General features: G+C 42.7%; 1 protein-coding gene across 1 annotated transcript in view; it reads right to left on the reverse strand.

The window, feature by feature from the left end:
* Nucleotides 1-281: 281 nt before the first annotated feature.
* LOC148015403 (myosin-11-like) overlaps nt 282-26,978 on the reverse strand; it is a 107,553-nt gene continuing 80,856 nt past the window's right edge. The window contains exons 15-39 of the mRNA XM_087665521.1: nt 21,418-21,544; nt 21,140-21,313; nt 20,846-20,977; nt 20,651-20,760; nt 20,473-20,533; nt 20,204-20,381; nt 19,903-20,108; nt 17,121-17,240; nt 8,544-8,642; nt 8,245-8,466; nt 7,963-8,102; nt 7,739-7,856; nt 7,533-7,598; nt 7,384-7,458; nt 7,124-7,294; nt 6,855-7,007; nt 6,558-6,758; nt 5,302-5,451; nt 5,143-5,213; nt 4,947-5,046; nt 4,724-4,780; nt 4,439-4,495; nt 4,268-4,348; nt 1,328-1,410; nt 282-1,198 (exon numbers count right to left, since the gene is read on the reverse strand). Of these exons, the coding sequence (XP_087521647.1) occupies nt 1,075-1,198; nt 1,328-1,410; nt 4,268-4,348; nt 4,439-4,495; nt 4,724-4,780; nt 4,947-5,046; nt 5,143-5,213; nt 5,302-5,451; nt 6,558-6,758; nt 6,855-7,007; nt 7,124-7,294; nt 7,384-7,458; nt 7,533-7,598; nt 7,739-7,856; nt 7,963-8,102; nt 8,245-8,466; nt 8,544-8,642; nt 17,121-17,240; nt 19,903-20,108; nt 20,204-20,381; nt 20,473-20,533; nt 20,651-20,760; nt 20,846-20,977; nt 21,140-21,313; nt 21,418-21,544 (3,076 nt within the window). The 3' untranslated portion in view covers nt 282-1,074. The remainder of the gene's footprint in view (nt 1,199-1,327; nt 1,411-4,267; nt 4,349-4,438; nt 4,496-4,723; nt 4,781-4,946; nt 5,047-5,142; nt 5,214-5,301; nt 5,452-6,557; nt 6,759-6,854; nt 7,008-7,123; nt 7,295-7,383; nt 7,459-7,532; nt 7,599-7,738; nt 7,857-7,962; nt 8,103-8,244; nt 8,467-8,543; nt 8,643-17,120; nt 17,241-19,902; nt 20,109-20,203; nt 20,382-20,472; nt 20,534-20,650; nt 20,761-20,845; nt 20,978-21,139; nt 21,314-21,417; nt 21,545-26,978) is intronic.

Consider the following 26,978-nt stretch of genomic DNA (forward strand, 5'->3'; position numbering starts at 1 on the left):
CTACAAATTGTCCAATCCGTAAGTCCAACAATTCTCATTTAGAAGCAGCCTGTGAGAATTAATGGGATGTGTGACATGCAAGAAGTCTGACAAAATAAAGCACTCTGTTGTTCAGTACATGGGTCATTGGTTGCACAGGATGCAAGATGTCTACCACCAACTTTTTAAAATTCTTATCCATATTTCATTACTAGGAGTCCATTTAAAGAAAGGAGACTTAACTCACTAGCGAACAGAACACAGCTCCCCAACCCAAACAACAAGCACACAAACATCAAATGAACAAGAACAAGAATAGGAAACACGTGGCAATTGTCATCACTGTTCAAAATATACCGAAGTTTCAGAGCTTGAAAAAATGTGGTCACAAATGGCTCTTTACATTGAAATTCCCACAAAGGGCTTTGCACAACAGCTCCTCACCTTTTGAGAAGCATTGTCAGCATTACAAATATTTTTACATATGCAACCTTCTGAACCAGTCAGAACTCTGAACTGATACAAAAGGCCCCAGGACAGGCATGGGTGATCTCCATGCAGCAACCAACTGGTGGCTATGGCTATAGAATGTTACACCTGCCACCTTGTGTATAGTGGCAGTCCTATTCTTATTTCTAAGAATCAATAAGTTGCAAATTACATGGTGTCTACCAACACCTCGTATATGCTCCTCTTCTTTCGAGGAGGAAAGAGGCAGAATAGGCCTCTTACAATTGCTGAGCACTGTGTACCTGGTGACCAGAAGGCCATTTCCTTTCTTGTTGAATCCTCCAAGGCTTACATGTACAACAATATCCATACAAGCTTTCGCACAAAACCGATCACACCAAGCTGCTGTGGATTCATCTGCTGAAGAAATCAGCACTGCATATGTATTGGATATGCCCATTCAAGACTCGGCACAAATACAGCAAAAAGCCTCACAGCATTCCTTCAATATGCCTGGAAAACTAGCTCAATCTCACTCAATGCTGTCCTCTCACCAGACGGATAACAGATTGAAATTGGTGTGAGAATCTGGTCATCAGAAAGTATCTGTGCAACCACAGAACAAAAGCAGGAAAGATCTTCAGTTCATTCCATAGCTGACTGCAAGAACTGGAAAGCTGGATTCTCCCTTAGCAAAGGTGGAGGTTCGATTTCTGCCAAATCCACATCAGAAATAGACCTCGAAATATCTTCCACTGAAAATGGTATGCTGCAAAAGTGAAACTCAAGTGAATTTGTAATCAAAGCATGCCATAAAAGCATTGAGGGTGGCCCCAAAGTTGAGGGAAAGGATGAAAGAGAAAAAACTAATTCAACCAAATAGAAATAAAGCAACTACCTTGAGTCATCATCTAGAAGAAATGAGCTGTTGAGTGGACTGCTGGATTCTTCAGTCATAAGCTTTCTCATATTGGCAATAACCTGTACGAACATATTAATATTGGCACAATTTTTCTTTTTGGTGTATACATTTACCCATTACAGAGGGAGACATTTTGAGCTCCATGGCACGTTACTCACGTTACTTATTCCATTAACAATGTCTTTGCAGAAACTCATCAGTTGTGCCCAAACTTTTGTGCACTAATCTGAATATCAAGACACATTTGATACACGCATGAATGAATCAGGACCTCACCAATCTGTGATTACTTATAAACGCATTGTGGGTGACAGCTCAGGTCAACCCACTGTGATAAACCATAATCAGGTCAGACAAGTATATATACCAGTTCAAGCCAATAAATCTAAACCCCCTTTAAACTCATCTCATTCTCCTCCATTAAGATAGTGGTTCTTTTCAACGACTATATTCCAGAGAATATTCAGTGGGAACTCAGTCAGAACAACTGTGCAGCTAAGCTGATCTGCTAATAGCTGACTGAGCCTGCTTGTCAAGTCACATAAGCATGTGTACTACTGACCTAAAACTAGTACTGCTGAGTCAGGCACCTCAATCAAAGCTATATCTGAATGTTTGAGATTGTGACTGGCAGAAAGGGCTGCCACTATAGCAACTCCTAACAAACTCCCCATGAAGAGTATATAATGTCTGCTGAGCTGAAAATATTGGCAAATCCCCAGCAAATGCAGCTGACGAAATTGAAAACAATTAAGAGGCCAAAGCTCTCAAAGTTGTTGGTCATGGTAGCCATGAGTATGATTGGGCATTTTAGACTTTCCTTTTGTAATAGCAATAAAATCTCCCTACTTTTGTGATAATTTTTTGACCAAAGCATCCTTGTAACAGTAGCTTCATAGTCAAGATGTTAGCATCAATGCTTTCTTGGAATAGTCGCCAAGTTGTAAGACCAAGCAGGCATACTCAAGAGTACTAGTGTGATAGTAGTAGTAAACATTTTTCTTTTAGTAGTCAAGGTATCAAACTATCAGTCAAATTAAACTAGTCTAAAGGGAGTGTCGAAATTATCCTAGTTCCAGTTAGTGGTAATATAGCAGCATAGCAATTATCTCCATTATTGTGGAAAGGGGGCCCAAAATAAGTGGAAAAAATTAGGTGGGTAGTGGTATTTCGGATGGTGGTTTTCTAAGTAGTTGGTTTGGCTCTCAACACTCTGTATTTGCCTATAAAAGAGGCCTTAACTCATAAATAAAGATTTCATTCTTGCACTCTACTTTTTGCTCCCATTGTCCCACATTACACTTGTCAAATGTATCCTTGTTTGTTCATAGATTGAGCTCTACTCTGATTTCCAATAGTAGATGCAAATGCAAATCTGGCCGATGCTGAAAACTGATCCAAGCGACAAACAGCAGCAGGGCAACTTGTAGGGATGAAAATGCAGCAGTCCACCAAGTTGTAATAATCAAGGCAGCAGCTGGGACACTCAAACAAGGGATGCAGCCTTCGAATAGAGGGCTGGAGTGATGGCAGCAATAGTTGGAACCAAATGCAGGTATCCTGGTATGGGCAGCCTTCCAATGGTCATGGCAGCAGCTAAAGATAAGGAGGCATGAGTGGGCAGCAATATGTGGAGGAGGAGCTGGCAGCCACAAAATGACAATGGATGAAATGGGCATAGACTCTGATGACAACGGATGCTATTGACCTAGCACACTTGTATTCATATATGAGGAACCAACCAAAAATCGGGGAGTTTTCTTATAGGACACTGAAACACCCTTAGTGCATTTGAGTTTTGGGGCTGTTTAGTGAGCTAATGAAGGTTTAATATATGATGCGCCTTTTTTAGCTTAACATGGGTAACCCCCAGACAGTTCAAAATCTTACACTCCATCCATATGTAATCGTCTAAGAAGTCCACTTGCAAAGTTCCTATAGAACCATTTGGACCTAAGCCTTTTCTGATGATATGAGATATCCCAAGTCAAAATATGTGAGTTTCAGCCCCCTGAATTCAAAAAGAACTGAGGTAAACTGTGCATTGCTGCCTTTTAAGCCAAAAACAGAAAACAGCATTAAACTGATAGACCGATGTCTACCAACAAAACACAGCCGGGCAAGTCTGATCTGAAGTCATCTAGGAATGATATGATGCAAAGCAAAGGGCAGGGAAGCCTGCAGCATCATAGTCTTGCCAGAGGAAGCTTTAGCCTGCAAAAGCATGGCTGATCTAGGGTAGTATCAAGATCAGCATAAATTCAGGCACTCCATCTTCTCTAGAAAGACTGGTCACTAGTGAAATGGAGGTTTTTGGTCCTAAGAATGCAGCCGGAGGCTCACTAACATTGCTGCTGGCCAGTCCAGGAAGAAGTTTGCTCTTGTATCTCACTATGCGAGAAAGATGCTAGGAGCTTTTCTGATACTGACTATAACCTGCTGCCCAAAATGGCAAGAGCTAGGCTCCTTTTGAGAGCCTCACATTTGTGCATGATGAATGTGCACATATGTGAAACAAGTGGCTGAAATTTCAAGGGCTGTGCTGAAATATATTAAGACAACTTTTTTATATTTTTGGTATGATCAGATTAAAGGGGATTTAGATTTACTACTATAGGTTCCATGATCAGAGAGGACACATCTCTTCTTCATCATGCTCTTTTAAGTGCAAGAACACCGTTAATCTTTGATGTAGTAATTTTTCCGCTTTCTTCACTCACAGTAATATTTTTTAATCTAATCATTAACAATTTACATTAAAAAGTTTTAGTCAATAGAACTATGCTCATACATCCGTCATGTGCCAGTTATTTCATTTGCAGGGAACCAGAAAATCCTGGAAACAACGAGACAACACAATCTTCATTTATCTGAGGCTACCCAGATCATGATAGGTAAGATAAACAGGAACCTTACCTCTGGAGACACACTGTGAGTCCCATACTTATCATCCCAGTACATTGTGCTGATACGATAAAGTTGCTGAACACTCAATACCTGTTACCACATGTGATTCAAAGCACATTACAAGGCTGGCCTAATTTCCAGGTAACTGGTATCACAAAAGTATAGATCCAGATGCTGTACCGGGCATAAATCATGCATTATCTCATCAAGAGATTTCTTCGGCTTCTGATGTATGACCTGCACAACCAAAAAAATAGAAAATCTAAGAAAATCCACATGCATGTGTGTGCACACGTTGAACATGCATTCTTTGTGAAACCAATGTTCAGATCAAGTTAATTTACAAAGGTGCTGCTGCCAGGGAGATCAGCACCACAAAGAACAAGATACACATTCTTTTACACAGACACATACAAGGAGGAAGGGAACCCACAACAAGAAAAGAGAGGGTGAGAGAGATCACACCAGAAATCCAACTGCCTGCCTGATAAAGCGAAGTTCATCCCAAGCCTTTCCTGCATACTGCCATCATAGAGAAACCGTATGGATTGATTACAGCGATCCAAAAATAAATAAGCGATTCCGAGTCCAGATCAAACATGGGAAGGATTTGAGCCACAATGTAAAAAAAATGCAGCATGACTAGAAAAGAAAACCACCAGTATGGAACTAGCTGCATTTCACCTACCTTCTCTGAGGCTTCACAGATCCAACGTTCTAGCTCTGCAAGACCAGCTTTGACGTATTCACCATTGCTGAAGGAGCAGCATTCTCTTCTCAAGAGCAAGCTGCCACAGCAAAGGCAATCATAAAATTTATTACTATTGAAACATAGATGAGCAATCTCAATATTACCAACTCATGTAAAGGGAGAAAACATTAACCTGTTGAAAAGCTGTACATTGATAAAAGAAAAAATCTGAGTAAAAATTTTGCAAATAAGAAAAGGCGGCACCTGCACAAAAAAGAAGGGTCACTACCCTTGAATAAGTAACTGAAAACACTGCAATTAAAAAGGAAGCAAATACAGGAAATTTGCTTACATAATTGGCACGGAGAGTGCTGAGAAGGGAATTAAGGCTGTTTATGATACTGTGCCAGTGACTGCTCAACGAGTGCTGCCCTGAAGATGGCACTGCACCAGGAGACCGAGACTGACCTTTCCCCATGACAAGTCGTGATGCCTTTGGAGCCTTCAGAATAACCCCAGGATTGATTAAAAAAGCCATATATGAGGCAGTATACAAACATATAACAAATGTCACAGCAAATAGAAGAACCATCCTTTTTCCTCCCTCTTGCTATCTCTCCCTCCCCAATCCCCCTCCACTTTAGTTATGCCATGTCAACTACTTGTTTCCATATGACAGGATAGTCTGCAACAATGGACTTGTCTGCTGAAATCCCCAAGGTTGCAACTCAAGAAAGCAGTTAAGTGAACTACAGTGACCAAAGAAGATCTGAGAAACTCATCAAAGAGGAGTTCAATTAAAAAAGGCCACTGATACATCCAGTAAAATGAGGATCCTTGGGGCACATGTTGACATACAGTCATTTTGATAGGATAAGTCCAGGTACAAAGAGCAGACTGCCGTGTTAGTAGTTCCTGGGAAAGCCTCCAGCTCGTAGAGTAGTTCATCAAAACCAGCAATTGAGCAGAGAGTACATAACTCTTTTCTGTAGTACTCGTACCATCACACACCAAAGACTCCACTTACCCATGCTTTCCTTCGGAACCTGGAATGACTCTAAAACAAGTTTCTTGGATAGGAAAGAGTACAGCCAAACATGCAAAGCTTGGTCAAGAACCAGGGTTAGTCATATGTAGGCTGAGGGTGTGAAATGCAGGTTGCATATGAGCCAAAGATGCCAACTGTGCAATACGCTGCGCGTAGTTACAATTCTAAGACGACACAATGACAAAATCACCTAACCAAGTCAAAACGCACGCAAGGACATTTCTAATCATTTGAGAGTTGCGTAGAGAGCACGTGTTGACTCTGCCACAGGAGGGGCTCCATGTATTAAAGGTGATCTAAGAACTAAGGTGCGATTAACCAAGTCAAAACTCACACAAGGACATTTCTAATGGTTTGAGAGGTACATAGAGAGCACGTATTGGCTGCCAAGGGAGGAGCTCCATGTATTAACATGATCTAAGATCTAAGGTGTGGTTGTAAGCAGTCTATCTCTAGCAGTGGCTAACTTGTCCCATTGTGTATAAAAAGGTGAACATCTTGCACAGAATACTACACTAAAAGCACAATTGCCACTTAGTACAGATTGACACTATCCATACCTGGATGCAAGCAGTAAGCAGAGGAGAAATCTCCTTCTTCAAGTTATCACGAATCATCCCATAAAGCTTCTCAACAAAAGCAGTGAGCTGTTGCTTGAAGAGCAATGCTGGGTACTTTGCCTCCACTTGACGCAGTATCTCTAAACCTCCAAGCCCACTGTTCACTGAGACGCTTGCTAGATTTGATGGGGAGCGGAAACTCTGGTTCAAGGAAAAATGTAATCAACATTGTACCCCAGAAACACCAACAGTGAAAGCAAAGCCTATAACTTCGCCTTGGTTACTATATGAGACTACCTGTGTCATTCTACCCAATAAAGTAACAGATGGAGTGTGACGACGCTGTGGAGTACTGGGAGCACCACTTGGTTTCAAATTGCGCTGTAGCAGGAAAAGTAAGGTAGATGTATTTGACAGCCAGTATGCCAAAGCTTCATTACTTTCCTGGCCCTGGATAAAATAGAATGGAGTGAAACAAGAGCTTTGGGTCACCACTAATTAATACAGAATAGCAAATTCCTGAGTTAAACCTTCTCCAATGAAATTAAGATGACAAAATAGCAAACCTCAACAACTGTTCCAATCGATTGAATGACACGATCAAAAATGTTTGTCCTTTCAGACTCAAATGCCCGCCAGTGAAGTAAACATTTGTAGACGATACATGCTGCAACAGGCTTGTCATGGCTGAATCCAACGTCTTGCATGACACACCGTAGTAGTGCTTCTTGATTCTCCTGTAGTCATGAGCCGAAAAATCATTAATTAACAGACAAGCATTTGAAAAGAAGGAATCTAATAACGCTACACTGAAGTATTCATTTACCTGTTGTCTATCCATAAGCAATCTCTGACGCCGTTGCTCAGACTGACTTATAGTCAGGGATGATATAGGTGAATCCTAAAATATGGACTTGTAAGTAAAATTGGATGTACACAGGACAAGAACAGCATTCAAAATAGTTCCAGTCAAACCTGAATTGGACTTGCATGCCAAATCTTGTGGTCTCCATTTGATAGGCGGTGCACTTCTGGTGTTCTCTATTGCAACAAAGCAGGATTCAAATTTTAGCCCTTACATATTTTCCTTCCTACACCAAGTCGCTAAAGGCTGAATATGTGGGTAAAATGTGATTGTGCAAGAAACAACCTAGAGAACAATAAAAATTAGAGGACCTTACCTGCTGAACAACATGTCTTGCGCGTTCTGTGGTGAGCCCATTTGATGGAGAAATTGTAAGAGCTTGTTTCCGAAGCACTTGATTTTCTGACTCTAAATTTGACATCTTCTCTTCCAGCCTAGACAAAAGTAGATCAAGACACATGAAACAAAATAATGTGATACAAACTGAGCGTGCAACCTCCAACATGTCTGACACTCCATCTGAAACAATCATCAATGTACCTCTGCAAAGTCTCCTGAACTTTGTCCATTCTTGATTCAGCCTCCTTAGCTTTCTGAAGCCTTTCCTCACTTTCCTTTCTGACTTTCAGAAGCTCCTTTTCAGTCTCAGCAGACTTTCTCTCAAGAATATCAACAACCGTCTGTTGAAGGATTAGCAAGAGTCAAAACATAAATAAATCATACTCCTTTTGTGATGCCTTTTTGAAATCCACTAATCAATCTGCAGCTTTTACATCAATTAGCATTGAAGAGATATATGGAGCCACTATGCAGTACCCATACCTTTAACTGATCATTCTCTTTTGTGAGCCTCTGGTTTTTCACTTCACTAGCCTCCAGAGTTGGCCGCACTTTCACCAAATTGGCTAATTGACTTGACAGCATTTTATTCGTTTCCCGCTCTTTCAAAATGAGAACACCCATTGTCTCCACTTGCTGTTGCATCTCTGATAATGCTGCTTGTAGCTTTGCAACCTCTTGGGCTCTTACTTCTTCTGTATCAGTCTGCATCCAAAAGAAAATAGTTTAGGTGCTGCTGAAGAACCTTAGCAAAGCAACTGATATTGAACTTCAGAACATACCCTTAAACGCTTTTCTAGCTGTAATCTCCATGTGAGCTCCTCGCAGCGTTTCTCCAACTTGGACTTGGCTGCCTGTAAGACTCCTGTTTCTCTTGCAGCCTGTACAAAGAAAACTTCTGAATTTAAGGAACATGAAAATCATAACAGTAGCATGATTCTATTGTGGACATTACTAGTGTTGATTCTATTTTGGAATTCATGAAAATTGCATAACTAGTAGCTATTCCATTGTCAAGATCATGTCAATACCTTTTTAGCAAAACAAGCACAATTTAACTAAAGAAACACAACACATCTTTCATGAAAATCACAACGCTAGTATGATTCCATTGTGGGCATTACTAGCAGTGATTCCAATTTAGACATCATGTCAAGATCATTTGCGCCAAACAAGCAGAATTAATTGCAAAAATACAACAGATACTTCGTGCTAATTTTGGGCTGATAAAAACACAAACAGTTCCTCAAAGGGAACTCAAAGGGACACTTTGCTGTCCTCTTAGGTGATAACTTTCTATAATTATTTTAACATCTCAGAAAAGTGGACTGTTGGTTTTGTTCTTCAATGGCGCATACTCTGGAATTTTCTTGAAACATACTATTCACACTCATTTTTTATCACAGTTATGATTAAATTCTCACCTGTCTTCTCAGCCTAGAGTTATAATTACTAGATCTGTAATCTGCAACATGTTTTCTCATATTCTTAATGTCCTCACAGTTTTTTGTCCCTATTAAGCATCAACTATTATTGTACTTAAAAAACTCAAAACCAGTGGCCCAAATAAGTTGAAAATCCCAACTATTACTCATTGTGAGAAGGCCTAAGGGTCTTTTAAGTCTCACAAAAAATCATAATATATTTAGCCTATCGCCTAGCCTGCATGCCTAGTTGTCCACGTCCCACAAATGAGTCAACTCATCCGATACATCCTATCCAATACGACACATCCAATCACATCTGATGGCATCCGATGGAAACTGTCCGACTGTTTCAAGTGCCTGTTTGTGACCATTTGGGGTCACTTTTGGTGTAAATTGTAGATGTTGTTTAGGCTTCTCTCCACAACTCTCTCTCTTTTTTTTTCGTAAACACAACTCTCTCTCTCTCTCTCTCTCTCTCTCTCTCTCTCTCTCTCTCTCTCTCTCTCTCTCTCTCTTTTTTTTTCGTAAAAGGTAATTGTATTAATTACGAAAAAAAGTACAAGATACATGACGCCAATCCAAGCCATCATGTGAAGAGGGGCTAAGTGCTACAAGTTACAAAGTTATGGCAAGGGGGCAGATGAAATTGCCATAAGCCAGGGACGGAAGTCCTCCCTAGAGAGCAAATCAGAATGCCGGAGAAGATCCAACTGCCAATACAAAAGGCCCTTAAGCCTCGCAATATGTCGCTGAACATTATAGGCGGAGTCAAAAAGAAAAGCATTCCTAATGGTCCAGTTATGCCAACAGCCCCAATATCGAAGAAAATGATACATGAGTTTCATATGTGGCTGTGCAGGAGTGGGGTATTTGGGCTGCCCGAAAACCCAATCAAATGGGCGCAAGGTGAATCCAACCGCTCCTTGCCAAATAGCCGACAAAAAGAACCAGATTTTTGTTGCGACAGGGCAAAAAATAAATCTGTGGCGGGCTGATTCCACCGCAGTGGTGCAAAAGAAACAGTTGCCATTGGAGATTCGTCGCTTGGAAAGAGCCGACGCAAGCGGGAGACCACCAATCATCACTCTCCAAAGAAATACTTTACATTTGAAGGGGGTCTTGTTCAACCAGCCCTCCATCACAGTTGCCCTCCACCAGGACCGGGATTTTCGTAAGCCCCATAAAGCATTGGCTTTGGTAACTAACCATTGTTGATCTTTGATCAGAATATGATAAACTTGATTAGCAGAAGCTTTGCTTAAAGGCAGCCGGCCTTGTAGGTCCCAATCCTGCCAAGGGTGATCTGAAGCAAGGCCAGGAAAGGGTTGTCTGCTCTAGAGCATCCGCAAAAGCTGTTCCCATAAAGGCCTATATCCCCGCGGAATCCTGTAAAGCCTCCTGGCTGTACGAAAAGATATAAGCACATTGCGACTAGCAAGGGTGGCATCCGCGACCGAAGACAAGCCCAAACGAGCCATCCGGTTGAATTGTGATCTAAGCTCATTTTTGCCTTCCCATGCAAGTAAACGCGAGACTGCCAATAATTCCAATTGAAAAGAATTCGTAGTTAAGCGATCCTCCGCCGGATGCCACTGAGCCTTTAGAAGGACCCGTTTCCAGGAACATACCAAATGATTGAGCAGCGACGAAGAAGAACTGGAGAACCTTGAATCAGCATTAAGAACATGCCACCAAGAAGTCCGGATTTGGGTATTGCCATGTAGAAGCCCATGGCTCTCAAGGAAATAACGGGCTATATCGACCCATGGATGATGATCCGAGCACATGGCGCGAAAGAGAGACCAACAGAGTGCCTGCATGTGAGTTTGGGCATCTAAAATAGCTCCGCCGCCCATGCGTTTAGGGGTGCAGGCATGCGACCAAGAAATCCAGGAAATACCTGCATGCAATGAGTCCTTCCATAGCATGAAGCGAATAGACTGAGTAAGAACATTGAGAGTCGTAGTAGTCCAAGGCAACAATGGCAAAAAATATGTCAGCATTGGCAACATAATTGTCTGGGCCACTTTGAGACGAATATGGAAGGGCCAGGCTTGAGATTTCCAATACATAAACTTGGCCACCATTTTCTGAGAAATCCACTGCAGAAGCTGCTTTGGTGGAACGTCGACACCCAAAGGGTACCCAAGGTGCCTGACAATGGAGCCACGAGGAACAACCAGACCCTGCCAGTCCAAGGACTGCAAATCCGACTCCGTGCAACTGAGAATGGCTGATTTGAACGCATTGATGCGAAGGCCGGAGGCTTGGCCAAAGATGCCCCAAACATCCAATGCGCGCTTGAGGTTGTCCTTGTCCGCCCGCAAAATCATAAAAGTATCATCCGCCAGGGATTGGCTAATGAAGTGCTGTCCTGAAGGAAGCGACAGACCGGCCAACTGAGAAGAGGCTACCATATGGGATAACATGGAAAGAACTGGATGTGTCGCGAGGGCAAAGAATAGCGGGCTCAAAGGGCATCCTTGTCTGACTGAGCGGGCAAGTACAAATGGCTCAGTAACACCACCGTTCAGCATGACTCGCGAAGACGCCGCAGCGCTAATGGTGTAGATTAGACGAGACATCCGGGGACCAAAGCCCATAGCCGACATAAGTTCAGCAACGAAAGACCAATCCAGGTAGTCAAAAGCCTTTTCCAGGTCCAATTGAATCAGTACTACCTCCTGGTTAGAATGCCTTGCATAATCAATAGCTAGTTGAGCATTCAATACATTGTGCAGAATATTTCGGCCCTTAATGAAACCATACTGTAGAGGATGCACAATGGCCGGGAGATGCTTATGAAGCCGATTCGCCATTATTTTGGAAAAGATTTTGTACATTGAACCCATCAAGGAAATGGGGCGCCACTGTGTCAATGTAGATGGCGAAGGAACTTTTGGAAGCAGTTTAATAAGGCCTTCTTTCCATGAGGAAGACATGATCCCGGTTTGCCATACCTGCTGAAACAAGGCCTGCAATGGTTTCGCCAGTTGGGTAGCAAAAGCTTCAAAGAACTCATTGGTGAGACCATCCCAACCCGGGCTTTTATCCTTGGGCAAATGTAACAAGACGTCCATAACCTCTGCCTCACAAATATCGGACTCCATAATAGCTTGCATGTCCTGCGGTAGCTGATTGCGGACCAGGTCATAAAAATCCGAACGGGCCTGAGTGATTTGATCTGAAGGTGGAGAAGTGGTGCCGAGAAGGTCACGGAAATAATTCCTGCACATCTGCACAATAGTTTGCGGATCCATGATAAGGTGGCCTTCTGCATCCTCGAGTCTGGTCATATTCTCCCTGGCAGGAGAGGCGTGAAGAGCTCGAAAGAATTTATGGGTTTGACATGCATTATCTTGCAAGGTCTCTGTCAGATGTTGCAGTTTGGCCTGCTGATATGATTTCAATTGGAATTCTTTAATAAGATCCGCCACTCGCATGGCCAGTGCGAGCAGAAATGCATCATCCGGAGTGTCCACCAGCAGAGAACGAACCAAAGCCAACATGTCCTCGGCTGCCTTGCGACGCTGCCGACAAAGAGAGGCATGGTGGATCCCATACTGCCGAGCAACCCGCTGCACATTAGAGAGCAATCGTTCAAATGACGCAGTGCCCTGAGAAGAGAAGTCGAAGAGAAATCTGTCAATCAATTGCTGCATATAGCCCTGAAAGATGGCATGCTTCAGGTAAGACGAATTGAAACGCAAAGGGAGTCTCTCCAGAAATTGCTTGAACGGGGCAATGGGTTGTGCAAGCAGCTCAAGCTGCAGAGGGAAATGGTCCGACAGGGCATATTGCTGCAATACTTTTATTTTGAGCAGCTCAGGAAGAAAATCATCATTCTGCATGATATATATACGATCCAATCTCGACCATGTTGTTGCATACTGGGCAGAATGGAAAGTAAACCCTGTAGCGGACGGGTGTAGCCAGGACCACAGATCTTGCTTGAGGACGTCAAGAGCCAACGCCTGCCACATACGACTTTCCGGCGTATCCATCACCAAATGCTCTGATGTGGACTGGGAGGAATCCACACACACATTGAAATCCCCCATGAAGAAGCCCCGTCTGCCAAGTGACAAGGAGGCCTGCAAAGTTTGCCAAAGCGCCCGACGAGATAAGGAATCATTCGGAGCATAGAGACCAAGTAGCCATAAGATTTCCCCTTCGAATATAATTTCAATCACCAAAAAACGGCCATGAACATCATTTTTAATCAGAACAGGCTGATATTTGTCATGGACAATCATGAGCACACCCGAATAATGCATGGCCTGCGACCCAGCATAAAACAATCTAAAGCCATGGCAATCTACCACTTTTCCGGCTTCACCGTGACTCTTGTGCTCAACAGCGCACAGGACATCCCACTGATTTTCATGCAACACAGTCCACATAGCATGTTGCTTGTGTCGAGAACAAATTCCACGCACATTCCACGTGGCGATTTTCATGTATACTCAAAACAAAATCAGGTACGAGGCACTGCTTGCCTCGATTTGACTTTGTCAGCGAGAATGTCCAGGACTCCCTCGTCCAAGAAATCTGCCAACACTGCAAAAGAGTTCTGCGGACCAGATTTGGAAGTAGACGGCATATCTGCTGGCTTTTGGATGGAACGCGGATAACGACGGTCCCACGGGGTAATGACATTACCTCTGGTATCAAATGCCAGCTTAGCAGAAGGACCCTTTGAACGATCCGAGGACATTTTCCTGGCGGGCTGATGACGGGGGGCAGAGGAAACCATAGCAGGAGCCGAGCGCTCAGAAGACTGCATTTCCTTCCTTCGCATGTATGTACGCATGGAATCTTGTGATGTAGTAGGCACATTGTTCTCCATGGCCGCAACAACCCTGTTGCCTTTTTTTGCACGGACTTCCACCCAATTAGTGGCGCTAGAATCCAGACCCGCAACCTGTTGTTTACCTTTGGCCAAAGCTTGGGGCTAATGGGTAGCATCCAGCGATGGGGCATCACACACCATCTCTTCCATGGGCGGCATAGCATGGCCATCATGGGAAGTGTGTTGCTGTTCCGGGCACTCGGCCATAAAGTGCCCCAACTGTCCACAGAAGAAGCAATGCCCTGCAAAATTGCCCCATTTCAAACGAAAGTGTAATGGGTGCATGCCAGGGCAATTGAGACGTAACCAGGCAGGCCTTTTTCGTGCAGTGTCCCATAGCATACACAAGCGGTTGCGATTCACGGCCCGGAGACTGGGAGGGACCAGAACAGTGCCCACAACGGCCATGGCATCCTTCAATAGCGGCCAATAAACAGCCGGACAGTTTTCCACCTCGACCCAAACCGGGCATTCACGTTGCAGCAGACGCTGAAAATCTGCCATTGGACGCCATGGAACCACATGAACCAACCGGCGGTCAAAAAACAAAGGCAGTTTAGACAGGAGAGCAGCACGGTGCGTCTCTGATTTCAACAGGACCTCAAAAAAACCCCGAGAGCCAACAAAAATCTCTTCAACACAGTCCCCTTGTAGCAGATGTTGCAACCACTGGCGAATACGGGAAAGCAACGGGATTCGACCAGTGAAGAAAAGTATCACAGCGCGATCATAAAGTACCGAAAAAGAGCGTAGGACAGTTTTTGGATCCACGGTGGCATCCAGCATATCGTCAGGTGTAGAGTCAGAAAAGGCTTCCTGATTATGTTGAACATAATCGCCAAGCAAAGTGTTTGCAAATTCCAGCAAGTGTTCCCAGTCCACTTCCTGAGAGTCCACCGAATCCGAGGCAACCTGGGCATAGGACCGATCCTGAGAAATGCCTATCTCTTCCGAAGCATGCTTGGTACGTTTACCCGCAGGCTGGATGTCGGGACCAGGGGGCATCTCTTCGTTGCACGGAACCATATCCTCAGGTTCCTCCGCATCGGAATCCGGGCCCAGTGCTGCCACTGTTTGATCTATGAAGTCCAGATCCAAACCAGCCATCGTATATGATGATTTGATCTCGAAGGAGGACTGACCCTCTGTTTTGCCGGCTCTCTCGCTTTCCCTTTTTTCTGTCTCCGTGCAAGGGCAGACAGGCGAAGCATAGGCCGGGCGGTCTCCACAGCAGGACAGGACAGGCTGGGATGCCAGGCAGGGGTCCGTCAGCAGTGTCCGGGAACAGGGCGTCAGGAGGATGCTATCATGAATAGGGCATCAGTGACAGGGCATCTGGGCGTGGACAGGGCGACCGGAACAGAAGACGCTGGGGGCTCTAGGAGCAGGGCGACTGTTGAACTTAGGGTTTCTGGTGGAATAGACAAGGGCGTGAAACCTGATGCAGAGCCTACCAGAGCGACGATCACTGCTGCAGCAGAGAGAAAGCGGCGGACGGATGCCAGCGGCCGATTCCAGCCGCAGACTGAAGAAGGTCTGATCTTCCTCGCTCTCTCTCTCTCTCTCTCTCTCTCTCTCTCTCTCTCTCTCTCTCTCTCTCTCTCTCTCTCTCTCTCTCTCTCTCTCTCTCTCTCTCTCTCTCTCTCTCTCTCTCTCTCTCTCTCTCTCTCTCTCTCTCTCTCTCTCTCTCTCTCTCTCTCTCAGAGCAGGACACCGCAGGATGGTAGGAGGCACACCAGTTCGCAGGACGGTTCCAGCGGCTGTTCACAGGTGGGCGAGGGCAGGGCTCGAGCAGGGCAGAACAGACCCTGTGCTGGTGATGGAAGGTGTTAGGCAACGCACGAGGCAGGTACACAGAACCGCTGGTCAGGGGGAGAACGTCCGCCGACAGGAACGCACGTCCACAGGTCCACCATCGCACGCCTCTCTCTCTACGCCTCTCTCTCACTTTGATCACACACCAGTCTATATCCTTTGCTCTCACTATTGTACCTTGAAGGTCTCGACTCCTTGAGCTCACAAGACTGGCATTGGCGAGACTTCTCTCTCTCTCTCTCTCTCTCTCTCTCTCTCTCTCTCTCTCTCTCTCTCTCTCTCTCTCTCTCTCTCTCTCTCTCTCTCTCTCTCTCTCTCTCTCTCTCTCTCTCTCTCTCTCTCTCTCTCTCTCTCTCTCTCTCTCTCTCTCTCTCTCTCTCTCTCTCTCTCTCTCTCTCTCTCTCTCTCTCTCTCTCTCTCTCTCAGCAATATACTCTCTCCCTCTTTTTCCCTCTCCAATTTCAAATTCAAATTTCAAGCTCAACTTTCAAACTCTCTCTCTCTCTCTCCTCAAGCTCTCCTTCGCCATATCTCCACCCTCCCTCCATTTTCAAGCTCCCCATCGGCCATCCTCTCTATCCTCAAGCTCTTAATATGTAAGCTCCTAGTATAAAGTCTCTAAATGTTTAAAGTGTATTATTTTGAGTCCCAATATTAAGTATAGGTAAAATTATATGTACAATGTTTTTCATCAAACGTAGCATCGGATGTAGGTCCAAGATTTATTAGTCTGATTAGTACCATACTAGTATTAGACGGTACTAATTGGATGCCATCGGATGTGACAACCCTGCCTGCAAGCATCCATGCATTGCAGTTTCATAGAGAAATCCTACATCTACTAGCCATTCCTCTTCCTTGCCTTTTGTTCCTTCTTTGAAAGTAACTTTTTAAAACAAAAAAAGGTAAAGAAGTTTAAATCTCAAACAACATAATCCCATGAGGGAATCATATTAGTGTCAAAAGCATTTAACTCATCCCAAAGTGTGGATTGGAGCAGAAAGAAGTATCTAGTAAGTTGGTATCTAATGGTACTAGTACGTGCGGCATGATACCTATAGTATGGTATAGTATGAACCCTTTCGTACATGGTACTTGTGCAACTATGGTACGAACATTTCTGATTAAAACATAAAGCAATTGATCCAATGATGTGGGAGACTTCACTCAACAAGAACAAAACAACATGATTGCATGTGTGAGCATAAAGATGTGCACAACATCATTTATCAATAACTGCAAAGCAAAACAAACTTGAGACTTACCACTCGCAGCTTCCTTAATTCTCGCCTTGCCACCCTTGCACGCCATCCACATTGGAAAACAATAGCTGCACTTCTGAGTTTTTTGTAACGAGTTAAGCATAACCAGCTTCTAAATCTTGCCTGCATGAATTCAAATCATATCTTAGCACTCATTTGTTCTTGTGCCATAAATTCCAGAAAAAGAGGCGCACTAGAAATGAAAGTCCACATTTTCAAGCACATGCGTGACAGGGATTCATGAAATAGTAATGGGACTTCTTCAATATCTTCATCTTACAACTGTACACCGAAGCAGTATTAGTCCAAATAAGACTAGGGTTTCTAACAGAAGTAAAATTGTAACACAGATCGAAAAAAGTACAACAGCATGCATGAAAAAAGCTATTCTTCAATAACTCTCCCAATTTTTAGTATCAATGTTAAATTAACTTAGCAAAGCTGAAATGACAACAAGCAGAAAATTTATGAAAGAAGGCAGTGTGCCTTTCAAGACATAGCGGCTATATCATCATTGGGCTAGATACAATGTCATCATCACCCACTTGTTACATGATACTTCAAAGTCACAAATCACATCTGCCATGGTAATCAATGGCTACAAATATGAATCACCTCAGTGATGTTTGACACAGTTGCCAGCAAATTGTAAGATTTCAAACAGGGAAACTCAAATGCCTTCTTACATGCTGTTTTGTTATGATGGACAACGGTACAAGATTGTATGCTTGTTTATACAGTATAGCATTCCTATATATCTCTGATCTCTATCTGAAAACACTGTATCTCTGCATTGAGATACCTATTTCCAGACAGTTCCAGAACCTGAATAAAACCTATATTAGAGTATGATTGCAGGGCCAATAATTTCTAGCAACCTGCCAGCCCCTTCACTCTCTGTTTTGACAATGTTTCAAAACCTCAAAGCAATTAGAGCACAGTGGCAGCATCAGTCATTCAATTTCATCAACCTGCTGCCCCCATTTTTAACTTCTTCCCCAATGGTGTCCACTTGCACCCTTCTTCCCTCCTCTATCCTTTTTCTCACCTTATCCCATTAAAACATTACTAGTAACTCCCCAAACCCCACCTTATTCTGCCATTTTATGGTTCCTGTTTTCTGTTTCCACCAATCCTATCCCTTTAGTTACTAGAAGCTCCCCGAAACTCCAGTTTGGCTGCTTCCTTTTCCAGTTGCATTTCAATTTCCCTCTCTCTTTCCTTGTTTCGCATAACTATGATCTGCTTGAATTGTCAGGGGAAAAAAAAAAAAAGTTGGAAATCGCAGTTGAACTCATACTAAGTTTTGAGTTCATTCCAACAATAGTTCACAACATAAACAATCGCTAGTAATGTCCCGCATGTACACACTTACTAGATGAAGAAGAGACTAGTCTATGAGGTATCTAACTTTAAATTCCAAATTATACTGCCTACAGTACGCAATATTTTGCTATATCTTCTTTCTCATTAGAATAGGTGGGTTGACATCTGTATCATGCAGCTTAAAAACTCATTTTCTATCTGCATCATCTCCAAAGATTCTGCTGAAATCATGACCCCAGAGGATAGTACACAAGACAATCTAAATACAGTGTTACCAGCTGCATCATCCACTTAGCTGGCAGATGATCTTCTGCCAAATACTGAACCCCACACTTTAGGCTAACATCTTGAACTTACCAATCACTAAATCTTGAGCAGTTCTCTCTCACAGCAAGCTATATGCCGAAGAGGATCCTTGCATGCAGCATACACAGTTGCCAATCTCCAGCTGTATCATCACTTAGCCGGCAGATGATATTTTGCCAAATGATCTGATCCCACATTTTTTGCTAACATCTCAAACCTACAAATTACTAAAACTTAAATAGTTCTCTTTTCACAGCAAGCTACATGCCCCAGAGATCCTTGCATGCACCATACAAACTGGCAATCTTCTCTACATCCAAGAGGGGCCTTTTTTTTTTTGAGCAAGCAGCTTAAGTTCTCAAATCAAATATATTGGATTTGGTACCTCAGTATCAATATCTTTAAATGAGGATGGCCACATACAAGAGGTCCATATGAATAAGCAGAAATCCTCCTGCAAAAGTACCATCATCCTATTTACATAACTACCCACTATTCAAGAAAACACCTCCCTTCAGAGTTGGCATGTTTAGTGAAGTGGATCACTTCTGCAAAAGCACTCAGAAATCACTAATCATGGAGTCTTTGTGACACCATCGTACTGACATTTGCAATCAGCTGTCATGAAAATCTGTCATCATGAAAGAAACGGGTGCATGTACAATTACTGACACACCCTTCTACCCACCTTACCATGAGTCCTCAAGTTTCTCTATTGATTCAAACAAGCACAATAAAAAGTTAAAACTGCAGCTATGAGTTTGCAACATCCCACTTGGTGCTTGAGTGAACACCTGTTTGTTGAAATAACCTGAAAGTTAAAACTGCAGCTATGAGTTTCCAACAGGCTACTTGGTGCTTGAGTGAACACCTGTTTGTTGAGATAACCCACCTTACCATGAGTCCCCAAGTTTCTCAATCGATTCAAACGAGTATAATTAAAGTTAAAACTGCAGCTATGAGTTTGCAACAGGCCACTTGGTGCTTGAGTGAACACCTGTTTGTTGAAATAACCTATAGACCTATTTTTTCATAAATCACTTAACTAGATACCTGTTTTATAGTCACAGCCTTTCATGATTAATATTTTGATATTTACAGAAAAGTAGTTTCATTGTAGCTATAAGAAAACTGCAGACATGGCAAGACAAACCTGAATTCTGATAGCAGCATTTTTCCTCCGCATGCGCTTGCACTCCTGCTTTGAAAAGAATATCCGCACAGAAGCCTGTATAACAATTGCAGCCTTCAGAAGCTTTTGAAATCCTTGTTGAGCATGCCACATCCGCACAGTTTTTTGTATCATAACAGCTGCTGCTTCCCTGCGCTTGACTTCATACAGCGCACGACCAAGGTGGCCTAGAGATGCATAATACAAAAAATCATATGAATAAGGCAACTTGAGAACTCTGCCATGCATACTAATTATAGATCAAACAAGTCCAAAACAGTACCACGCCAGTGGGCCTGGATGTGTATGGCAGCATTGCGCATGGCCACAAAATGCTTCCGAGCAAGGTACGTTCGGACCTTCCTTTGCACAAGTTTAGCTGCATTGTTCAACACTTCTGCTCTTCGAGCATCCAACTCAGCCATTTGTCCTGCCCTGAGAAAAACTTTTGCAATGCCTAGCTGCAGCACAGAATATCGGTAGAGTACCAAAATGAAGGCTGTAGAGGGTCCATTGGACTAGTTTTTTGCACTTGATGTTTGAACAACTCACCTGATAATTGTCTAGTCTCATTCGCTTTAACAACTTTTCTGTTGCTGTTCTCTCATCATAGCTGTTTTTTGGGATGGGAAATAGACATATGAACGCATGCACAAGTACTTTAATAACAGGGATTTATTTCTATTTGATACAGCACACACTGACTAAACTTTTAACCAAAGTTACATACTTTCCTTCAAGCAGATCTAGTGCTAGTAAACCAAATCGATCAAGAAACTCGTCATAGGTCCTACGGGTTGGATATCCAGCACAGCTTATCCGCACTGCCTCAAGCACTCCCTGCCCAAACAGTCATGTAGTATATATTGATATTCCATCACAACACATGTTTCAAAGTCTACGCAAAGCACAAGCAAATTATTACCCCACATCGCAGTTGATGGAGAACACTTTGATTTTCAAATCGCCCCGGCTTGTTATCATTGTTTGGCTTCACACAGCGTATGTAATGGGGCTCTGTAGAGCTCAATGTTTCCATAAGTGACTGAAGTTGTTGCTGCCCAAAAAAGAACAATGCATGTTCAGGAGCTTCAACCAAATGCAACAACACTTCTTAAGGGACTCAAAAATGTGCTCCCTGTTCATGAAGTACCATTGGTAGAAATGATTTGAAAACCTGCAATCCGGCTCTGCTGAATATAGACTACCTTTTGCATACCTTGAAGCGAGTTGCCACAGAAGAAAACTTGTAGGATGATTTGGAAGAGTCTTCACTAAGAGACAAGAAGAGTCCAGACACAAAGGAACTCCTTGATGATGCCAATAAAGCTTGATGCTCAACAACAACATAATCCCTGTTCTTATCTAGAAATAAGTCCGTCTGGTATGTAACCTGGAAAGGAATCCCGATAAGTTGGTCCCCCAAACAGTTCTTGTAAATCCAAGGAAGTAAAATCTCCACCATGTACTCTCCATATGATTCCACATATAGCCTACCTCGCCAGCATAATGAGAAATAGTGAAGTCAGTGGTAGAAAGCTTGGGTTTTCTAAACCGAGGGTTGTTCCTAAATGTCTGAAAAAGTCGTGTTGCAAAAGTCCCATTTGTCGATTTTGGAAACATGCTGCAAAACCAATATCAAGAACATTGTATCATGTAAAACACATGATCATAATGTACAGAGAATAATAAGTATTCCAAGCCAACTTCTCATGTTCAGCCAAAGATGTGAAAACATGGAAGACAATAGGGTCTCCAAACACCACAAGGTACTCCATCACATTGAAGTACACAATTACGATACACAGATTTCACAGGAGCAGAGAGAGACTTATCAAGCACTTCTGGATCATAAAAGTACCACTAGAAAAACTTTATATTATTGGTTGGAAAAAAGGGAACCACATTAGGTTAGTAGGATAACCCTTCAGACACATATATGATAGACCAGCTCACCCTTCTGGATTTTAGACTTCAGGATTATTCAGGATCAATTTGTGTCAGATTGGACACAGAAAACAGTATTGTGAGGACCCACCTCTGTGTTGCTATCTTATCTACCACTCAAGATTAATGCAGACCCTTAATCATGAAATTGCTTCCTGCAATGCCGTCCCCTTGTGCCTGTCTATGGATCCTAATTATAGCCCTGTCGTAGTCAGATCATCTTTGCAACAAATATTATCTCCACTAGCCTAGAAGGATAACTCTGGGGACACAGATATATAATAGACCAGCTAACCCTTCAGTATATTTTAGACTTCAGGATCACGTTGTGCCAGGTTGGATACAAAGAAAACAGTATCATAATAAACCACCCCTTTATTGATAGCTTATCTATCACTCAAGACTAATGCAAACCCTACTCATGAAATCACTTCTTGCAGTGCCCTCCCCTTGCGGCCATCTAGGCATCCTAATTATCGCCCTATTTTAATTGGATCATTGTCATAAGGACATGTATTGTGAAACCTCACTTAATATGTGGATTAATTTTTACTCACATGGTTAAGTAAATGTTGCACATGTGAGGTGTAATTGGGGTCAGAGTAAATTTGTGAGCTCCGAACCCGAAGAAACCACGAGATATCAAAGGAAAAAGTTGCTATAAGTTATGTTGCACAAGTACTTGGTGGTATCTGGTGCCCGTTGTTGGCCTAAGTCATTCATTTGGCCATAAGTGTCAATTCATGACACTAGAGAAGTCGCGTTTAAAAGTATCTAGCGCCAATTTGATAGTCAAAAATGGCGCAAAGACTCAGGAATGGAAGTTGCCTAGCCAATTTAATTATTGGCCAGCCAGATTATTTTTCTGGGCACCGAAATAGTTGTTAGTTTAATTTTCAATATTTAAAGACTAAAAAGTAATATTTAGTTATGGATAATGCTCGAAGAACCATTTAGAAAGGTTGTCACTTGTCAAAAATGCCCATGCAAGACTGAAAAACGTCTTTAGAGGAGAGAGAGGCATTTTAATGCATTCAACCTACAAGAGAGAGGGAGGAAATGCTACTGCCCTAATCTACAGTCATTGGAGGACCTTCTGAGGCAGCCAGAGGCAAGAGAAGACCAATTTGCAACAAGCAACAGTATCTACAAGTTGTTGAGATAGGGCAACAACAGCAAATGACTGATTTCCTTCAGTTCTTCAAGAAGAATGTCTGAATTTTCTCTCTACTCAACATTTTCTCTCATCTTCCAACTTTTCTACAACCTTGCTCCGAAGATTATAGCATTGAGATCACCAAAGGCTGAGAAATTTCAAATTTCTCTGCTGTAGACCCTACTCTACAAGTAGAAATTAGGGATTAACAAGAGCCTCGAGAAGTGTGCCAAAAATTGAAAGCTCCAAGGCTTGGATTCAACAAGACTGAAGCTGTTTTCAATCAAATTCAAGAGGAGGGACCAACAAATCAATGAATTTGGAGCATTTTCCATCTCCATCAAAGCCAATGAAGGCCAATTAACTGCCCAAATCAAGGGGTAAATCAAATTGAAGACTCAATAGTCATTTTGGACACCAAAGGGAGTTGGAATACCGAAAAGGATTGGGAAAATCCCATTGTACATCAACTTCTTCTTCAATTGAGTTTAAGAAATACCAAGAGGGGCACCGATTTTGGGACCAACAATATGTCCATTATCCAAGATTAAATTGATTTGCATTTCTCAGTTTTGTAATAAATGTTGCTGATGTAACTGAGTTGTAATCAAGGAATTACCACCGATCCACGAAAGGAAGGCTGGTTGCATTGTTCAATTACTGCAATACCATCAAATCCTTTGATTTGGTAGGCCCGCAGCACTTGATTGCAGCTTGGGACTATTACATTAGTGTTGAAATTGCTCTCAGCAATGAATTACAGCAAGCATATCTTCACATGGTGATATGGGATCAAGTGGAGAGGATGCATCACTCCTTGGTCTCAATCAGGTGGTGAAGGGGGAAATGCAATGACTGATGTTGGGCATGGTTCTAACATGGACAGCAAGCTGAAAATGTGGAAAATAACCCAAATGTTGACACTTTAATACATAAAGAGGTTGATGACCAACAAGGGACTGAAGAATTCAATGATAGCTTCAAGGATCGAATGCATAGCAGCAAATCTTTTTGTTGAATTGGCAAAGGATCCCCAATTTTCTCGATTTGTGAATTCCCAAAGAAAGAACAGCAAAGGCAAAGAGAAGAAGACACCTTCTACAGCTTCGGAACAACCACAAGAACAGAAGGAAATGCCTAAGTCTTCTTTGAAAGAGCCCAAAATGCCTCATGAGCACAAACAGTTGGTACCCGTGGGAAAACAAGTACAAATGCATGGCCAACTTGGTAGTGTCAATCCATAGGAACACGAGCAACAAGGTAATTATGCACATGCAAGCGTGGAACAACAAGGATACTTTGGAGGTGGTACCATTTCTCATGCTATGGTTGGACAGGCACCACACACGGGAATGTATGGCTCAAATCCCTATGTATACAACAACCAATGCATGGCTCACAATACCCAATGTATCCGGGTAATGCAAGTGGAATGCCTAATCCCATGTATGGCAGCATAGGCATGATGCTTGGGGCACAAAGCAGGTCATATGGATATGTATTTGCACCCCCAGTGACTGTTGAAGCACAATGATTTTATGTTGGTCATGTAGGAGCATCTGATAGTACTCGTTGTCATGTAAATACAACAAACGAACCCTTTTTGCAACAACCTATTTATGATAACTTGACTCCCATAGATCCGTCGAAGGACTATGATGAAGCTGGCAAAAGTGTGAAGTTTGAACCTTTCAATGGTGCACAAGATAGGCTAGAAGCACTTGTTTTTATTCAACAGTTTGATGCAACTTACTTTGGAGGCAACTTCACAAAGGCATCTAAGATCAATCAACATCAAGTGACGACATCTACAAGCTGTTGAGACAAGGCAACAGCAATAAATGACTGATTTTCTTTACTTCTTCATGAAGAAAGTTTGAATTTCCTCTCTCCTTAGCATTCTCTCTCATCTCCCAACCTTGCTCTGAAGATTACAACATTGAGATCACCAAAGGCTGAGAAATTTCAGATTTCTCTGCTATAAACCCTAATCTACAGCAAAACTTAGGATTTAGCAATAGCAACCTTGGGAAGAGTGCCACAAATTGGAAGCTCCAAGACCTGGATTCAACAAGGTTGAAGTTGTTTTCAATCGAATTCAAGTGGAGGGACCAATAAATCAATGAATTTTGGGCATTTTCCAACTATATCAAAATGGCTGAATGCGCCAATTGACTGCCTGAATCAAGGGGCAAATCAAATTGAAGACTTGCTTGTCATTTTAGAAGGGGGTTGGAATACCGAAAGGGATTGGGAAAATCCCATTGTACATCAATTTCTTCTTCAATTGAGTTAAAGAAATACCGAAAGGAAAGCCAATTTTGGAGCCAACAAGATATCCATTGTCTAAGATTATGAGTTAATTTGCATTTCTCAATTTTGTAATAAATGTTGCTACTATAACTAAGTTGTAATCAGGGGATTACCACCCATCCACAGAAGGAAGGCTTGATTCAATCGCCATTGCAATGAATATTATCTCCTCATCTATTCCCATTATGAGGCTTGTAGGAGTAGGGAAGGGAGGGATTGGGGAGGGAGAGTTGTACCATGTAAGTCGCAATTCATTGTTTAAAAAGAAAACTATCTCATCTCCTATATATTATTCAACCATTTCACTTTGACGTTTTGCTGGGGACTTACCCAAAGGTGAAACATTTCGGGTTGAAATGCAAGGTTTCAAGGGTGAAACATTTCGTTGTTTACTTGGTGAGGCCATAATCCTGTACCTATACTAGCACATACTGAGAGTGTAGAGAGGGAGCCTATGATTGTGTGAGCTGCTGCTCAATTCCGGTTCCCATTTACATTGACACTTCGTTGAAAAAGTTTTGCTAACCCTGTTTTGCTGATTCTACCTGTATATCATGACTTATGTTCTCTCAATAATAGCTGCCCATGTATTTTGTTTGTTCTGGCCTGTTGTGTCAGTGGGTGGCACTTCCTGTCAGCATGCATGAAGAACCAATGGTGCGTTCACCATTGTGCTGAGGACAAAGTGTGCTCATATTGATGCAAACTCCCACCTGCCTTCATCAGTGATCTGTCACTCGTGGCTTTCAGCTTGGTGAATATTACCCTTGCATTTTCACCTGGTGGCATGAGGGAATGCCTGTGTCAACTCCATCCACCAACACCGATGGCTACTGGTGAGGTCTTGTTGCCATGTCGAGGACCCTGCATGATGCATCAGTGGCTGTTCCTGTGCTACTTGCATTTCTCCTCGTGTCATTGTGGGTTCATATCCACATGGCTATGTGTATTTATTCCCTTTGTCTGTCATGTTTAAGCTTTCATTCACGTGAATCATTTTGCAGTTGTCCCACAATCACTTACTGACACTAAGGCAGCTCGTACTTGTCAGTTATCTACTTTGGTTGTTACGAAGCTCCCTTTCAAGTATGAGATGGTGGCCAAGTCCATGAAAGTTCCGGTTTCCAATCTTCGTTGCAAGGACAGAGGAAGGTTACGGCATGTCATGATGGTGAGGCGATTAGTGGTGTCTTCCAAGAAGGGGAAGAGGCTGGTGCGAGAGAGGTCAGTGGATACAAACAGATAGAAGAAATGTCATGTTACATGGGTCAGAATTAAGGACAAGAGACAGAGGAGTGTATAGCATCTACTAGATGCCTAAGTGGGCCCATGTGACTAAGAAAGAAAGTGTCAATCCACATAATATTGCATCATGGAAAAGAACTAGGAAGTAGATACAATGAGGCAAAATGAATTACAAAAATTATGTGGCATGTCCAAGAGGGTGCTATGAACATCAATGTGAGAATTGGTAGGTGGGATGCAGTAGATCAACTTTTTTAAAGTGGGTAGGGCTGACCATGCCATGGAGGCTGAGCATTCCACTGCAATGCATGCACAGAATCTGTGTTAATTCCTTGAGGACTAGATGAAACAATAACGACAACAGCCAGACTGGCCTCAAATGGATCTGGTTATGTAC

Source organism: Lygodium microphyllum, chromosome 24 (genome assembly GCF_053477565.2).
Source record: "Lygodium microphyllum isolate KBCC chromosome 24, Lygodium_microphyllum_v1.1.10, whole genome shotgun sequence".
Classification (NCBI taxonomy): Eukaryota; Viridiplantae; Streptophyta; class Polypodiopsida; order Schizaeales; family Lygodiaceae; genus Lygodium; species Lygodium microphyllum.